Raw genomic sequence first — 17,802 nt, 5'->3', positions numbered from 1 at the left:
TGTGGATCTCTAAGAAATGACTTTGAAAGAAACATAACCACACCAGCACTATCACATGTAAAATAGTACCATTACCTGCTAAGTGTCATCAAATAGATTCTAAGATACATCTTGACAGGATTTCCTGATGAATCCGACGTGAGCTGTGAGACAGATGGGAATCAAGAAAGACTTGAAGGTTTTGTCCTGCCAGCTAGAGCATGGGTTAGCCATCTATTGGTAACAAGGAAGGCCATGAATGGAACTGGCCTCTGGGGATGATCAGGAGTGTAGTTTACCGAGGTTAGTTTTGAAAGGATGACTGGATATCCAAGTGGAGATCTGGCATTTGATGTGTGAGTTGGGCGTTCAGGAAAGAGTTCTGATTTGGGGCATCATTAGCATTAAGATGAGGGCTACAGTTTTGAGTCTGGATGGAATTAGTACTGGAGTGACTGAAATTAGAGAAAAAGTCCCAGAACAGAGCCCTAGGGCATGACCACATGAAGGGCTGGGTTAATGAGGATGGACCAATGAAAGCCTGAGAGAGAGCAGCCAGTGAGGTAGGCAGGAAACCAGTAGAGTGGGCTGTTCTGGAATCAGGGATCAGTGATCCATTAGATACTGCTAATGGGTTAGTAGGGTGTTCAGTGAAGCATCAGTGTAATAGTGAAATGTCCAAGCTCGTCTGGTGTTCAAGCCTCTGGCTGCAGCTCAGGCCCTACTGGAAACTTCTTTTGTGATTAGCTTCCTCTTCATGTAGCCAGTCTTGGGCAGGCCTTAAAAGGGCTCCAGGTTGATGCTGTCTGGCATAGACTCCCTCTCTCTACTCCAGGTCACAAGAGAACACAAATGGCTCAGCCTTTCTCTGCCTCCCTGCCTTCATCTGTGAGCCCAGGCCCTGCTTTCAGATGTCTCAGTACACGTCAAACGTAGGATGATCCACTTCAGCCCTTCTGTTCCAAAGAACACTCACCAGGCTCTGAGTGATCTCTGTGAAGACCCTCTTACTTGGTGTATGGATTTCCTAGGGTTGCTGTAAGAGATAGCCACAAGTGGGGGCGGGGGTTTAAAACAACGGAAGTTTATCCTTTCCTGGCTCTGGAGACCAACAGCCTGAGGTCAAGGTGTTGGTAAGGCTGTGCTTCCTTCGAGGGCTCCAGGGCAGGGTCCTCTGGGCTTTGTCCAGCTTGTGGGGGCTTCAGGTGTCCCTGGGCTTGTGACCACATCCCTCCTGTCTCTGCCTGTGTTTTCATGTGGCATCTCCTCTGTGTCTCTCCTCTTCTGTGTCTCATAAGGACACTTTTAGGGCCTTTCTCATCCAGGATTATCTTATCTCCAGATCCTTAATTTTATCGCATCTGCAAAGATCCTTTTCCGCAGTTTACAGTCACAGGTTCTGGGTGTCATAAGGTATTTAATAAGGTATGTCACATGGACATACCTTATTGGGGGTTATCATTCAACTCACTGTACTACGTGAGGGGCCACTCACCTCCACTCATGCTTGGAAGTGTGTGTGTGTGGGGTAGGATTCCCAGCATACCGACACATCCCTCCAAAACTAATTTTCTATGTGATTTCTCCTCTCTGGTGATGTTCTTAACTTCAGCTTACAGTTTACAAGCAGTGCTGAACCATGACCTTTCCAAGCCCCACAGAAGTGCCTGCACCTCCCTTAGGAATGGGACTATGTGCTACCTCTTAGACCAGAAAGCCCATGTTAGCATCTCTTTCCACTTGCCAGCATGCTCATCATTTTGCTTGAAATGTGATGCCAGGACTCCTCGTCCTGCAGGGTAGGAGAATTCTGTATAGGTCTCTTCATATCCTACCCTTGCTAACTCTCTTTCAGGCCCTGACGTGTTGGATGAGCAGGCCCCCCTGAAAGAGTCCACTGTGTGAGATGGTGCAGCCGAGTGGTGGCCCGGCAGGGGACCAGGACATGCTAGGTGAAGAGTCTTCTCTGGGGAAGCCAGCCATGCTCCACATGCCTTCAGAGCAGGGCACCCCTGAGACCTTCCAGCGCTGTCTGGAGGAGAATCAAGAGCTCCGAGGTGAGGGCAACAGTGGGCGGGCAGCGTCAAATGTCTGGGGAGCAGGCCCTGCTGGGGGAATTGACCCCACTTACCCAGTGCCTCTGCGTTTTCTGGGACTGAGGTGGGCAGGCGCTCGAGAGCCTGTTTGTGGCTCTGGCTCAGCTAGCCTCCTTCCTTCATTTCCTGTGGGGTTCTTTGGAAGTGACTCACAGCTACAGAGTGCCATCCAGAATGTTTAGAGTCAGGACCAACACTGGGGAGGGGAGGGGATGGGAAGGGAAGGGCAGGGCAGTGAGGAAGAAGGGGCGGGCAGAGGGAGAAGCTGGGCTGCCCTCCCTCCAAGGAGCTCTGGAGCTGAGGTGACCTTTTTGGGTTGTCCCTGTCGGGCCAAGGCCGCCAGGCTCCTGTGTCTCCCCACTGATCAGCCATTGTTGTCATTCAGTCACTCAGTCGTGTGTCTGACTCTCTGCGACCCCATGGACAGAAGCATCAAACAATATACTGGAAAGGGGCGTGGCTACCCGAGGAAGGGCGTGGCTATTTAAGGGGTGTGGCCTGCTCCAGAAAGGGGTGTAGTCTGCTCTGGGCTAGGCTGGGGCTTCCTAGGAAGGGCCCGTGGGTGGCTTTGGGGAAGGGACATCTGGGCCACTGTGGGTGGACTGTCAATCGTCCCCCCTCCAGGTAAGACAACCAACAATATCCCCCAGGTGTCGTTAAATATGTTTCTGTGTTGGGGCCACATTGAGCTGGCAGCCAAGTTTGGGGCAGGGAGACAGTTCGCTCTCCACAGCTACATATGTGGTCTGAGCTCATCCCCAGGACAGTGGGGGCTGGTGGGGGCACCGTGGGCCTGAGGCAGAAAGCCCTGTCTCAGATCAGTCGCTCTCTTGTAGGGCTGGAGTCTTATGGGGACTGTGGTACGTAAAAGGAGGCTCTGGAGCCAGGCTCAGGAGCCATTGTGGTTCTAGCGAAAGAATGTTCCATCAGAAGGCCTATTTAGCTCGTTGGGGGTTCTGAACAGAGAGGGGGCCTCCTCTGATCTAGTTCTGTGGTGGTTAGCACCTTCACAGGCCATGGATCCGTTTTGTCAGTACCAGTGGTGAGCTGCTGCTTGGGGGTGTCCCTGGGTGGGTGGCTCTCCTTTCCTTAGCCCTTGCTGACTGCCTGGGAAGAGGAGGACAAAGTGGTTCTTGAAGCTGTCTTGTGTACCAGGCACTTTGGCTGCTTTTCCATGTTACCCGTCCTGTCTCTGAGATGGGGATGCTTGTCCCCATTGAACGTGTACAAGAGGATGGTGAGGCTCAGAGAACTCGCCTGCTCCGAGACTTCTGGCCCTGCCCCCCAGACCCCCCTCAGTCTGGGGCCAGCAGAGCTCGGGGAAGTTTGCCCCCAGTCTGATCCTGAAGGCAGTGACCCAGGGGCCTGCTCTGACCCATGCAGAAGGCAGATGAGTTCCAGAGTCACTTACAAAGAACAAATAAACTGACATTTGACATTTTTTTTTTTTGCCACACTGTGCGGCTTGTGGGACCTCAGTTCCCTGACCAGGAATTGAACCCGGGCCAGGGCAGTGAAAGCACTGGGTCCCAACCACGAGGCCACTAGGGACTCCCTGACATGTGTTTTTAAGTGAAGCTTTTGTGGACACTGGGGGTATGTCATTCGCGTAGCTGACTTTGAAAGTGATCGGCGAAACGAGGGAGTGTTGGGAAGACGTCCCAGTGGGGGAGTCCTCGGGGCGGTGGGGGGCCGCAGGCCCTGGGCTCATCTGGCCCCAGCTATCTCTGCAGACGCCATCCGCCAGAGCAATCAGATGCTGCGCGAGCGCTGTGAGGAGCTGCAGCGTTTCCAGGGCAACCAGAGGGAGGAGAAGGCCTTCCTCATGCAGAAGTTCCAGGAGGCCCGGGACTTGGTGGCGAGGCTGAGCCTAGAGAAGCGCGAACTGCGCCAGCAGAGGGAGCAGGCCCTACAGGAGGTGGAACGCCTGAAGACATGCCAGCAGGTAAGGACCTGGCCGCCTGCTTGGGGGCACCAGGGTGGGGGGCTCCCGGAGTTGGGGAAAGCTGTTGTCCTCCCAGTTACGGCATTAGGATGAGCAGCTGGCTGGGATATGGGTTGAAATCAGTAAAGATAAAGGAACGGAGGGCAAGTCCAGGAGAGACGGAGCCATGCATGACAGTGTGCCCTCTGGGGACTTGTAGGGGTGGTCATTCCCGGAGGCCTGGGGCACCTGTATGGCTCCCCTTAGGTACTTGATTTCTGGGTCCCAGAGATCAAGCTGGTACATGTGGCCCAGGGCCTGGCCAGAAATCACGCTGCTGGCAGTATAGACAGCCTGGTGGGGGCCCTTGGGGAGTGTCTCAGGTTTCCGGGGCTGCTGTAACAGAGTACCACAAACAGGGTAGTTGGAAGCCACAGAAATGTGTGGTCTGCCAGTCATGGAGGCTGGAAGTCCATGATCCAGGCGTGGACAGGGTTGGTTCCTTCTGAGGGCAGGATCTGGTCCAAGTCTGTCTCCTAGCCTCAGGTACCTGCTGGGAGGACTCTGTTCCGTGGTTTGCAAACACACTGTCACGTGGCCTTCTCCCCTCGTGTCTGGGCATCTTTCCTCATCTTATGAAGACACAAGTGTCAAAGAGCAGTTCATCCGGCCTTTAGGTAAAGGGGTAGGAACCGGTTTTGTTTGGTAACCACGGTCAGCAGACGAAAGCACCAGGCACCCTTCTGATTGGCATAGGGGTGCCGGTGATTTGAAGGGAGAGTGAGGTGGGGTCAGCGACAGGGTCTCGAGTGAAAACCCATGGTGGGTTGGTCAGGGTCAATGTGGTGAGGTCAGCAGCGTCCGTCCCCGGGGTCAGTTCTTGGATGTTACGATTCCATCCTACTCAGAGATGGGTAGACTCAGGCCCTGTCCTTCCTGAGGATCCCATTTCAAAGGAATGACTCTCAGGTCCCCGAGAAAGCCTCTCCTGGGTTGTTGGAGGTACACGGACATCTCAAAGGGCCAGAGCAGGGGTTCACATGTGGGGAGCCTTCTTAGGAAAGACTTGGAGAAAGGGGGGGTGCTCAGTCAAATGTTGGCTGGAGCAAACTACATTCTCTTGCCAGCCCTGTTTTCTCAGATGGGGACTCAAAAGGGAGCTGGGTTGGCCCAGGGTCCTGACCTTAGGCTGCGAGAAGTCACAGTAGAGCTTGCTCAATTGTCCGAGTCTTTTGTAGTTTTCAGGAGTCACTGGATCAGAGGCCCGCTCTCTTCCAGTGTGACCTCATCTTCACACCATTATATCTGCAGTGACCGTGTCTCTAGGTCAGATGCCATTGACATATAGGTTAGTTCAGTCACTCAGTTGTTTCCGACTCTATGCAACCACATGGACTGCAGCACGCCAGGCCTCCCTGTCCATTACCAACTCCCAGAGTTTACTCAAAACTCATGTCCATTGAGTTAGTGATGCCATCCAACCATCTCTTCCTCTGTCATCCCCTTCTCCTTCCGTCTTCAATCTTTCCCAGCATCAGGGTCTTTTCCAGTGAGTCAGCTCTTCGTATCAGGTGGCCAAAGGATTGGAGTTTCAGCTTCAACATCAGTCCTTGCAATGAACATTCAGGACTGATTTCCTTTAAGCTGGACTCATTGGATCTCCTTCCAGTCCAAGGGACTCTCAAGAGTCTTCTCCAACATCATAGTTCAAAAGCATCAATTCTTTGGTGCTCAGGTTAGGCCTAACTGTGGGTTAGGCCGTGGCCATACCACTTTGGGGCCACCAGTAAAGCCACTACCACCCTCAACCTGTGCAGAAGGGAGAAGGAGAAGGCTGCTATTCTCAGAATGCCTGCAGAGCATCCACCTGCCCTGTACTTACGGGATGGGATGCTGGCTTCACAGTAGCGATCAGAGCCACTGCCAAAGCCCTATTGCTAGCTGACAAGTCTGACAGTAGTGGGTATTGGAGAGGCTATGGCTTCATGTTGCTGCTGGAAGCATCAATTGGTGACACTGCCTTGAAAAACCATCTGGCATTTTTTCTTCAAGTTGAAAGTTCAGGTCACCCTCACCTTGTCAGTTGTACCCCAGGTGTATACATAAAAGAAACTCTTGCACATGGACAGCAGGTGATAGGGGTAAGATGTTAACCCTGGAGAAACCAGAATAAAACTCATATACCATAAAATTTGCCCCTTGAAAGTATAGAATTCAATTGTTTTTAGTATAGTCTTAGAGTTGGCCAACCATCTCTTTCCTTTATGTAGTTCCAAAACCGCAAGAAGAAACCCCAGGAAGAAACCGTGTCCCCATGAGCTGTCACTCCGCAGTCCCATCCCCCCAAGCCCCAGGTACCTGCACATCTTCTGTGAGTGGAATCCTGCAATGTGTGGCTCTTGTGTCTGGCTACTTTCTCTCAGCATCATGTTTTTAAGGTTCATCCATGCTATAGTTTGTCCAAGTACCTCATTTCACTTTATGGCTGGATGATATTCCAGTATAGAGAGAGACTGCATTTTTTTAAATCCAGTCTTCATTTGATGGACATCTGGGTTATTTCTACTCTGGCTGTTAGGAGTAACGCTGCTATGAACATTTCTGTGCCGACATGAGTTTTCATTTCTTTCAGGTAGATATCTAGGAGTTCACCCATTTTTTAGAACCAAATTCCAGACACCGTGTGATTTTTTTCCAGAAAAAGTTCCATGTGCATCTCTAAGAAATGACTTTGAAAGAAACATAACCACACCAGCACTGTCACATGTAAAATAGTACCATTACCTGCTAAGTGTCATCAAATAGATTCTAAGATACATCTTGACAGGATTTCCTGATGGATCTCACGTGAGCTGTGAGAGGCAGATGGGAATCAAGAAGGACTTGAAGGTTTTGTCCTGCCAACTAGAGCATGGGTTAGCCATCTACTGGTAACAAGGAAGGCCATGAGTGGAACTGGCTTCTGGGGATGATCAGGAGTATAGTTTTACTGAGGTTAGTTTTGAGAGGATGACTAGATATCCAAGTGGAGATATTCATCTAATAGAACAGGTGGTGTGGGCTATTTGCACTCTTAGATGAGGAAGGTCTCACTAAGTTGCCATCGAGTAAGCCTGGAAGACAGGACATGAGCCATATGGATATCTGGGGAAAGAATGTTTTAGAGGAGAGGAAAGTATGTGCAAAGGTCCTGAGGCAGAAGCTTACCTGTAATGTTCAGGGAAGACTAAAGAGGCAAGCATAGCTGGGGCAGAATGGAGAGGGGCTGAGGAGGTAGTCATGGTGGAGACTAGTCATGTGGGATTAGTAAGCCAGTGGAAGGATTCAGGCTTTGATCCTGAGTGTGACAGGAACCAGGGGAGGGGGCTGAGCTATGTGGATTCATCTGGAGTATGGAGGATATTATGGATTGTTATGTTTCCTCCAAAGAAATGTCCATATCCTAACCCCTAGTACCTCAGAATGTGACCTTAGTTAAACATGAGGTCTTTGCAGATATAACCAAGTTAAGGTGAGGTCACAGTAGCTGAGGATGGGTTTAAATCCAATGACTGGTGTCCTTAGAAGAGAAGCAGACATACAGGGAAGATGGTCACGTGATGATGGAGGCAGAGATGGAGTGATGCAGCTACAGCTGATGAATACCAAGGACCACTGGCCACCCCCAGAAGCCAAGGCAGTGGGCTGGAGCTGATCCTCCCTCAAAGCCCTCAGAACTATCCAGCGCTGCTGACACCTTGCTCTTGGACTCCTGGCCTCTAGAAAGCAATCTGTTTCTGTTATCTTAACCACCTGCCAAATTTGTGGTCCTTTTGGGCAGCCCTGGGGAACTCCTAGAGCCACAGGGGTGGAACTGGGAGCCTGGGCAAGCTTATTGTAGCTGCTCAGCAAGGGACTCTCAGTGGGCTGGGCCCAGCGGTGGGCTGGAGTGTGGGCATTAATCCATAGGGTGTGCCCATGGGCTTCAAGGTGGAGAAGTTAGACAGGCAGTCAGATAGCTAAGTTGGGTTGTAAGAGACAAGTCTGTCCTGGAGGTAGGACTCTGTAAAGTCTCAGCCTTTGGAGGGTACTGAAGGCCTTGAGACAGAGCAGGTCATCCTCACATGTGTATACATGGAGAGGGTCACAGGCCTGAGACTGCCTTTGAGAAGGAATGGTGGGTGGGGCTGTGTGCACATGTGTGAGTGCACGAGTGTGTGTGTGCAGGCCCCCAGGCCTGGCTGGGAGGTCTGTGTGGTGGTTGGTACCGAGGGGCGGGGAAAGCTGAGGACTGGGGCTTGACCCTGGGCTTGAGCAGGCCTCGGTCTCGGGACTGGAGTCTGGACAGCTTGAAGGGAGTTGGGCAAAGGGGAGTTGGGCCAACTCTTGCATCTTGTTGCTTGTGCAAATCTTCTGGAAATGGTATTAGTCCACATCACCTTCCAGTGGCCTGGGGCCCATGGAGCAGTGTATCTTTGTCACTCTGTTTGAATCTTGCCTTCCTCGGCACTGAGTCTCAGAGGTGGAGAGGCTCCCATGTCCCTGCCTCTCCTTTTGCCCCATCTGCAGGGATGAGGAAGGCCTGGGAGGGGGTGCTCACGGGACGGGATCTCTTTCCACTGCTTCAGCTGCCTGGATGAGGGGGAGATGCTTCCAGAGGTGGAGGTTAGGTGACGGGGACCGCTGAGGGCAGCCCTCAGGAGGCCTGTCACCGTGTTTCCAGGCTTCCCCGGGGACTTGAGTGTGCAAGGGGCAGGCAGCTGGCAAAAAAACCACTGCTGACAGAAAGTGGCTCTTTTTTTTTTTCATGCAGCAGATGGCTGAGGACAAGGCCTCAGTGAAAGCCCAGGTAACATCCTTGCTGGGGGAGCTGCAGGAGAGCCAGAGTCGCTTGGAGGCTGCCACTAAGGAGCGCCAGGCTTTGGAGAGCAGGTGAAGTGACAGGGAGGGCGAGCCCAGCCCGAGGCCACTGCCAGGGCTCCCGAGGAGAACAGGACCCTTCGGGAGCCTCCAGAAATGTCCTCTGTGACAGGACACACAGGACTGGTGGTACTGGGCGTCCAGGACCTGGGTCTCAGTGCACCTGTGGGCTCTCTGACCTTCTGCTGGAGTTTGTCTTCTTTACTGAGTGGGTGTTTCTGGGGTGGTGTGGAAGGGCACGCCCGTGGGCTGCAGGGAAGCCCTCCCAGCTGAGAATGATGACAAGGAATGGGCACACACCAGGACCCCCAAGGGCAGAAGACACGGGTCAGGGGTGAAGACCCCCATGCCTTTGGTTCCCTCTCTCCCTCCCTTGAGGGGGCCCCAGCACGCTTCCTTCATAGGCAGCAACAGAGGCCCCCCCTGGAGACCTAGGGAGCCCACTCGAGACTCAGCGCCATGAGTATTATTGAGGGCTGATGGCTACCAGGCATGTGCCAAACTTCCTGACTCCCAGAGGAAAGCTGGTGCGCCCTGTAAACCACCCTGTGGTGCCAACAGCTGAGGCACAGAGACCACCCTTATCAGTAGAGAAAGTGTCGCATCAATGTCAAGGACTCGCACCAGCCTACTGCCCAGGCACCATCCCCGGGCCATCCTTGCACACTGGCCCTTCTGAAGTCAGCATCCTTAGGTCCTCTGGTGGCTCTCTTCTGCAGTGGGAGGTTTCTGCAAGTGAGGGTATTGGGTCAAAGGGCACGGATGTTTCTGTGGATCTCACGCCCCTCCACTGCAGATGCCCCAAACTGATGGGTTTGGGCTACAGGGTGGCCCCAGCCCTCGCAGCGCTGGAGGTGGTCAGGGTGCCCCGGGCGGTGTCCGGGATGCCTTCCTGAAGGAGGCTGGGGGAACAGGCAGGAGGTAAGCATGTGTGAGCGTGCCGCCCTCTAGGAAATGGATGGCGAGTGGGGAGGCCACTCAAGGATGAGCCTACTGGCTCTGGGATTGTTGCATCCTGCCGTCTCCCCAGACATGCCTCAGTCACTCAGTGTTGGGAAAAGGCACATGTAATTTTTAGGATACTCTGGTATCTTCTCTGCCTATCTCTTTTTCTGTGCACCTAAAAGAAGCTGCTGGAGTTGGGACACTGTCAATGCAGTTTTGTAACTGCCTTTGGTCCTCTGTGGAGAAGGCAATGGCACCCCACTCCAGTACTCTTGCCTGGAAAATCCCATGGACGGCGGAGCCTGGAAGGCTGCAGTCCATGGGGTCGCTGAGGGTTGGACACGACTAAGCGACTTCACTTTCACTTTTCACTTTCCTGCATTGGAGAAGGAAATGGCAACCCACTCCAGTGTTCATGCCTGGAGAATCCCAGGGATGGGGGTGCCTGGTGGGCTGCCGTCTATGGGGTCGCACAGAGTTGGACACGACTGAAGCGACTTAGCAGTAGCAGTTGGTCCTCTAACGACCCTGGAGGGCCGTTATTCCAGCAGTTATAGGCTCTTGGGCACCCTGCTTTCCTATCACCCCACCTCCACTTCTACCCCCTTGGCTGAGCACGTATGTGCTGAACTACACAGCTCAGGGCAGGAGGTGTCTCCCATCAGGCCCCTGGCAGGTGGCAGTCCCATCCGATGATGGCAGTGACAGGGCTGGGTTTTGTCAGCTCACAGACGGGATCTGCGTCTGATAGACTGGCGCAGGTGTGGAGAGATGCTGGGACCAGAGCCCATCTCCAGCAGCCTCCCGCCATCACCCTGCAGTGGGGCTGAGGCAGCCTCGGTCCAGCGGTTGGCCTGGCCGAAGCCTGGACCCAGAGTGCAAGGTGCTGTTTGGATGTAGGAGACCCGGGGCGGTGGGGGGTGCTGGGCCATCAGTGCTGTATACCCACAGGCAGGCAAGAAGGAGGCTCTTTGGACAGGTGTGGAGCCTGCGTGGCCTCTGGAGCAGTGCCCCTTTCCGGCTCCCCCCCATTTCTCACTTCTCCCTCCCCACCTTCTAGAAATTCTATCAAGACTGGCTGTCTCTACTTCCTTTCCTTGCAGTCCCTCCCGACCCATCCACTAGATGGCCCTGGCCAGCGCACCCAGCACCCGTCTGTGGTAACCTCATGGGCAGTTCCCGGGGCTCCTCTCCCCTGGGACCATCTCCTTTACCCCCAGAACAGCCTTCCTGGATGGCTGTCCCCAGCCCAAACCCATCCCGAGCCAGGTACCCTGCAGTCGTCCATGTCTCCTCAGCCAGTGCCCACCCTGGAGTCACCTGGAGGCCTCCCCCTTCGTTGCCCTGTGCCAGGACTGGTCCCCTGCCCTGGTGTCCGTCTTGCACCATGTGGCAGGGGTGCTGGGTTGGCCGGTGCCCCCCTCCGCTGGGCCTGTGTGTGACCTCCGCTTCCTCACAGGGCCCGGGTAGCCAGTGAACAGGCCCGGCAGCTGGAGAGCGAGCGGGAGGCGCTGCAACAGCGGCATAGCGTGCAGGTGGACCAGCTTCGTCTGCAGAACCAGAACATGGAGGCTGCCCTGCGCATGGAACGCCAGGCTGCCTCGGAGGAGAAGTGAGTGGGATGTGGTGGGGGGACGTCCAGCGCTGTCCCTGACTGTCATCACACCCCAGCGAGGCGTCCTGGAGAGGGTGACATCCTTCACTCTCCTATCCACATTCCAATTCCACCCTCTGGCCCACACGTTCACAGCGTCCTATTGAGGATCCTGCTTTGTCTTTGATGGGGTGTCTTTTGAGTCTTCTTTCATCTCAAACCATCCTCGTGCTTTTCTGGATTCTTCATGAAGTTGACTTTTTTGAAGGGGACTTTAGTTTTATTTTTTGCACATAAAAATACATATTCTTATGAAACAGAACTATGTCTTCCAGAAAATACTTAGAGACTGACGTATTACATTTTTATAAATCTCATTCATTATTGTCTCTGGTTCACTAAAAATTGCTGGACTCTTCTGTCCGCTGCTGCTGTGGTCAGTCTGTTGTGACAGGTTTTTTATTGTTTTTCTTTCTTTTTTGTTGTGATATGTTTTGATTGAAGTACGTGAAGAAAAGCCAACCCCACAGAAATGTGTAGTTGGACCAAAGCTCTGCTTTGTGATACACATTGCTTTCTATACTATTTTGAAAATGTGTGATTTAAGGAAAAGGATATGAACTAGGTAGCAAAGCTTGCCTTGGAGCTGATGGCCTGCAAGGCCCAGAGGCACCCCGGAAGCCACATTCTGGCCTTCAACCTTGAGGGAAAGGAAGGGGGTGGAGTTGGACGCTGTGGCTGGATCAGGACAAGGTGGTTTCTTTTCCTCAGGCGGAAGCTGGCCCAGCTGCAGGTGGCTTATCACCAGCTCTTCCAAGAGTATGACAGCCACATCAAGAGCAGCATGGTGAGCAGTGAGCGGAACCGAGTGAGTATTGGAGAGGTGTCTTCCGGGTGTTGGGGACTGAGCTGCCCCTGGCTCCTCTCCCTGCAGTTCGGGAGCTGATCCCCTCCCCTAGATCCGGGATATTGGAAGTCAAGGCCCTACCTTAACAGACTCACAGAGCTGGCTTTGGAGAGGGATACTCGATTCACCCTAGAGCTTGGTCAGGGCCCTGGAGTGATGGGTCAGGCCAGACGGTGGGGGGAGATGGAGACACTTGGGCTGTGTTGTTTGCTGCCCATGGTGGACGGAGGGGAGGGTGCCTCCAGATGCTCTGCCCTGAGCAGGATCACGCTTGTCTCCATGGCTGCTCCCACCTGCCAGGTGTCCCCTGGGAATGTTTCCGTATCAGTCTTGAAGGTGACTGGGAGCCCTGTGGTCGTTGGTTGTCATCAGACCTATCCTGAGTGTAGTTTCTAGTGATCACATTTCAAGGATATAGTTAAACAGAAACATACTTGGAAGAGACTTATAAGGGTAAAGCCTGAAACTGGGTCACATGATGAAGAGCCAGTTACAAAAACGTGGCCCTTTGACCTCAAGAGGGAAGGCTGGGTGTTGTGTGTGTGTGCATGTGTGTGCATCTCTGTGTGTGAGTGTGTCTCTGTGGGTGTGGTGGGGGTGGCAGCAGGAAAGGGGGTTGTGGGGCGTCTGTGAGGTGGCATCACGGGGGAACCTGTGAGACTTGGCTTAGTGGGCACATAGTGGAGCACTAGGGCGTGAGACTGGCCTGCGTGGAGCGGGTGGCCCCTGTCCTTTGGAGGGTTGGACGAGGACTGTACAGTTCAGGATGGAATGTCAGCCTGGGGGAGGTTGTGCCAGGTGACCCCAGTGGTCCTCGCCGGCCTCCTCTGCCTTTCCCGTGCCTTGCAAAATGCCCCGTCTTTGGTTCCTTTTGGTCCTCCTCCCCAGGAGCAGTGGCTGGCCCGGGGACGGCCCGGCCTCCATGGCTGGGCCGGATGGGGCTCCGTCAGCTCCCTGTCCCCCACATCTAGGGACTGCAGCTGGAGGATCTCAAGCAGCAGCTCCAGCAGGCTGAGGAGGCCCTGGTGGCCAAACAGGAAGTGATCGACAAGCTGAAGGAGGAGGCGGAACAGCACAAGATTGTGATGGAGACTGTCCCAGTGCTAAAAGCCCAGGTGAGAGCTCATCCCTGTGGCCGGCCTGTGAAGGTGTAGGCTGGGATGCGAGGGCTGGGACCTGCCATGTGTTGGGTGTCATTTGGTAGTGGCCTCTCAGAAAGGCTCTGAGCCCCTCGAGATGTTCCTCGAACTTGCAATGCCCTGGCGGGGACCGTCTTCATGCTGAGGGGCTCTGCCGGCCCCCTCCCAGTGTTCCCCGGGCCTGGCATGAAGTGGCTGATGGACAGCACGCGCTGCCCCTCTCTTGGTTTTGCCAGGCGGATATCTACAAGGCAGACTTCCAGGCTGAGAGGCAGGCCCGGGAGAAGCTGGCTGAGAAGAAGGAATTCCTGCAAGAACAGCTGGAGCAGCTGCAGAGGGAATATAGCAGGTTGAAGACCAGCTGTCAGGAGTCAGCCAGGTGAGTGTCGGAGCACAGGCTCCACGGGCAGTGGTGCTGGGTCCTAGGCCTGTCAGGTCAAGGTGGGGCTGGCCTCGCCCTCCCCACCTTGCACCCCATCCTTTCCGTAGCCTTGTGCATTCTGGAGACGTGACTCAGATGTGTTGATTGGACACTTTCTTTTCTTTTCTCAAAGGATTGAAGACATGAGGAAGCGGCACGTTGAGGTCTCCCAGCCCCCCTTAACCCCTGCCCCAGGTGAGCAAGCAGCGGGAGGAGGCACGATGGATCCCAATACTACGGGGGAAGAGGGAACTGGACGTGGCCCCCTCCTCCCCATCAGTACACCCCCACCCCAGGGGTGGGCCTAAAAGGGAGATGCTGGCCTTGGTGACTCAGGTAGTCATAGCCCAGGTGTCGGTCCTCGCCTTGCCCCACAGTTGGTGCAGAGGGTCACACACATGAAGCCCACCCCGACTGGTGCCTGATCTCTTTCCCCAGCTCATCACTCCTTTAACCTGGCCCTGCCCATCCAGAGGAGAAGCCCCCCTGACGAGCCGCCCAACTTCTGCTGCCCCAAGTGTCAGTATCAGGCTCCTGACATGGACACCCTGCAGATACACGTCATGGAGTGCATCGAGTAGGGCTGCAGGCCGCCAGGCAGCCCAGGACCGTGCTCTCTGCTGCTTTCCTCTCCTGTCTGCCTGGGCCTGAACTAGGGGCAGCTGACACAGAGTGAGCGCCCTCTCTGAACCCCGAGACCTAGCCACAGGCCCCCATGCTTCCACACCCTCGTTTATGGGTTCGCCTCTCTTAGGGCAACACAGAGCCCCAGTGAGGCCCACCACTGTGCCCTTTTGTTTTGTTCTGTCTACCTGAGCTGCTTGGCTCTTGGGTTCACACTTTTTCCACCTGTGCTAGGAAGGTCATGAGCCACAGCTGGGGCTCCTGGACACTGGCTTCCCAGGCTGAGATGGGCAGAGCCTTCCTCCCAGCCACCTGGCACAGCACCTAGGGTGCAGGTCTTGTAAGCTGGGTGCTGTTCCCTTGGCGGCTACAGCACATTGGACTGATGCTGTCTGTTACTACTGGACATTGGGGTTGTCGCTGTGGTACAAAATCCTTGTGCATCTCTCATACGTACCTTGGGTTGGATCCTTCGAAGTGGATCCACCAGGGCTAGACAGCACTGAGGCCCCTACCCTGGTGTGCCTTCCTGCTCTCCCCACAGCTCTGCCATGGGTGATGGTGTCCAAGAGTGGGGGGGGGCTTGTGCCCATCCCACAAAGTGAGCTCCTCTCTGTTAAGAGTAAGCTTGACTTATCTTTTCAGAGCTTGAAGGGTCCTTTTCAGTTCTGGTATAAATGGCCTGCTTGGATTTTTTTATGTATTTTTCTGTTGAGTGGTTAGTCTTTTATTCCTTGACTTACAAGAGCTCTTTGGTCATTAGGGGGATCGACTCTTTTCGTGTGTGATGTAACCTGCGGTTATCTCTTCTTCCTGACTTGGTACCGGTGTGTTTGCACTGGAGCCTGTTCTTTGTTGTTTCATTTATCCTGCACAACTTCGGGTTTAGCGTTGTCACCACCTCTTGGTCTGAGGAGGTGTGCATGCCACAGGTACATTTGCCCCGTGCTGCCTGATGTTGCAATGCACCCTGGTCCTCCCCAGGAGCGCTGCCACCAAAGTCTGTGATGCTGTTCCCTGTGCCAGCTCCAGATACCCCAGCCTGGCCAACAGAAGCCACTTCACCATCTCTGGCAGAGTACCAGCATCAGAGAACTGTTTTATAGTTTTGCAAGAATCTGGATATTTCCGAGGATGTCGACGCTGTGGGCATCAACCCTGTAATTGTGGTTTCCTTCTCAGCGCCCAGCATCCCTCTGTGCCCCGGGGGCTGCCTGGTTGGAAACGGGATGACACAGACCCCTGTCCCTGGGTTTTGTGTGGGACACCTGCTATCTGGCAGTGCCAGGGCGGACTAGGATCGGGATATCAGTCTGGCTAGATGAAGGCCCAGCCAGCATCCTGTTCTGAAAACAAGCCTGGGCTGGGAGCTTTCTTGTCATCTGCAGGGGGAGACTGATCTACTTCCTGAAGCCCAGTGTTCAGTTGCAAATGGTCCTTCAGGAACATGTTAAAGGCACAGATAGGTTCTCTGCTCATGGATGCTTTTTCAAACCGTATCCTGCAATTTTTCTACAAGAGCACTTGCCATTTTGGGGGAATGTATTAGTTTCCTTTTGTTGCTGGAGCAGGTGACTTAGGCCTCCCACTTCTGGAGGCCTAAGTCTGAAATCCAGGTGTGGGCAGGCTTTGTTCCTTCTAGAGGCCTCTCTCCCAGCTCCCAGTGGTCTTCCTCAGAATTCCTTGGCAGGTGGACGTGTCTCTCCAGCATCTGCCTCTGTCTCTACATAGTCTTCTCCACTTTTTCTTCTCTTTCAAGGACACTTATTGGATTTGGAGCCCCCTCCCCCCCCGCCCTGAGTCATTCAGGATGACCTCGTCTCCAGATGCTTGCTTTCATCGCATCTACAAAGACCCTTTTTTCCAAGTAAGATCACAGTCACACGTTCTGGGGGTCAGGACATGTGCATCTGTGTTGGCCACCGTTCAGCCCAGCACAGGGTCATCTGGTGCCCACAGATGAGGACAGATGTGTTTGAAGGCAGGCATCTCTGGGATTGGCAGCTCTGTCAGAGGGCTTGCTCCCTGGGGTGATGGTGACCACTGCGCTCTGCAGAGGTAACACTGTGGTGAGGAAAAATGGAGTTGGGAGTGGGGTAGGTGCTTGCAGGCTCGGGGACTGTCGAGCCTCAGACCCTTCATCTCCAGCTGGACAGCACTGCTGAGGCTGATGCACGTGGCTAGGAGAAAGAAGATGACTCTGTTGGACCACTTGCATCCTGGGTGGTGGCTCCTGGCTGGGTAGGGATTGGTTTCGTGCTTCTAAGATGACACATATACACCAGAGTGCTTCTCTGACCAGCTCCCTCCTCTGAAAGGGGGCTGAAAGAAGGGAGATCCCAGAGTGGTGCAAGGTGAACATTCTCTGCCCACCCCCCCAACCCAGGAGTATTTCTGCAGCTCAGGCAGGCGCCCCCACCTAGGCAGCACAGTGGCTGTAGTGGGAGCTTCACACACATTCCACCTCTGCCCCAGAGCAGCTGCTTTGGGGCTGATTGGGGACTGGTCGCCGGCCGGGACCCACTGCTGTCTGGAACCTTCTCTTCCTGCAGACTGGGCACCCCTCACACCCGGCCTCCTGCCTCCCATGGGGCTGACAGGATGTGAAAGACTGAAGGTTTTCAACCAGGCTTCTGAAACAAGGGGCTGGATTCCTTCCGTGAGGGAAGCAGCCTGCCTGCGGGGTCAGCTGTGGCCCCTGGACCCTCATGACCGTGGGTTTGGGTGGTGGAGATGGACAGATACGATCTCCACGTTGGCATTGTCCATTGCTTCCACACACCCTGCTTCATTACCTGGTTAAGAGAATGCACGTTAAGAGCAATCAGATAAGCACAATACAAAAGCATTTCTTTCTCATGAATGACTAGAATGACATAGACTCAAACTAGACAAAAAGTGATGTCAAAATGGCAGCTAACGCTGACTTCCAGTGCCCTGTTGACAAGGCGCGGGGACCCACTGCCATGGGGCTGGTCGGGTGGGATGGACAAGCCCATAGGGAGTGTCCTAGCCTCCTCAACCCCGTGACTTCAACACTGTCAGGCTGCTGGCTGAAGCAGCATCTGTAGCCACCAAAGGCCATGGAGTAGGAGGCAGCACTTCTGGAGCCGTGGATACCTCGTCACCTGGAACCCACTCTGGAGCATGTGGGTGTGAAAAAGCCAACAGACACAGTGATATATGAAGTGTGACCCCAATAAAAGATGGAGAGCTGTTGTGCGTGCCCTGCTACCATTTGAATGGCTGTGGTGGTAGGATTACCAGTGATTAA

General features: G+C 54.1%; 1 protein-coding gene across 20 annotated transcripts in view; it reads left to right on the top strand.

Annotated features, from left to right (window-relative positions):
- Positions 1-17,802, top strand: part of IKBKG (inhibitor of nuclear factor kappa B kinase regulatory subunit gamma) — a 24,624-nt gene extending 6,822 nt beyond the window's left edge. For 5 of the 20 annotated variants that reach the window (XM_070290403.1, XM_070290404.1, XM_070290406.1 and 2 more), the window contains 9 exons: positions 1,835-2,036; positions 3,809-4,020; positions 8,792-8,910; positions 11,303-11,455; positions 12,209-12,305; positions 13,316-13,459; positions 13,720-13,862; positions 14,038-14,099; positions 14,343-15,219. In XM_070290403.1, coding sequence (XP_070146504.1) covers positions 1,886-2,036; positions 3,809-4,020; positions 8,792-8,910; positions 11,303-11,455; positions 12,209-12,305; positions 13,316-13,459; positions 13,720-13,862; positions 14,038-14,099; positions 14,343-14,485 — 1,224 coding nt within the window. In that variant the 5' untranslated portion in view covers positions 1,835-1,885 and the 3' untranslated portion in view covers positions 14,486-15,219. Of the gene's footprint in view, positions 1-1,834; positions 2,037-3,808; positions 4,021-8,791; positions 8,911-11,302; positions 11,456-12,208; positions 12,306-13,315; positions 13,460-13,719; positions 13,863-14,037; positions 14,100-14,342; positions 15,220-16,287 lie in introns of those variants that run through there. The other 15 variants (XM_070290411.1, XM_070290412.1, XM_070290414.1 and 12 more) reach the window with 6 other exon arrangements.

This window comes from Ovis canadensis, chromosome X (assembly GCF_042477335.2).
Source record: "Ovis canadensis isolate MfBH-ARS-UI-01 breed Bighorn chromosome X, ARS-UI_OviCan_v2, whole genome shotgun sequence".
NCBI classification, from domain to species: Eukaryota; Metazoa; Chordata; class Mammalia; order Artiodactyla; family Bovidae; genus Ovis; species Ovis canadensis.
Note: the sequence above shows the minus strand (reverse complement) of the source record. Positions and strands in the feature narration are given on the sequence as shown.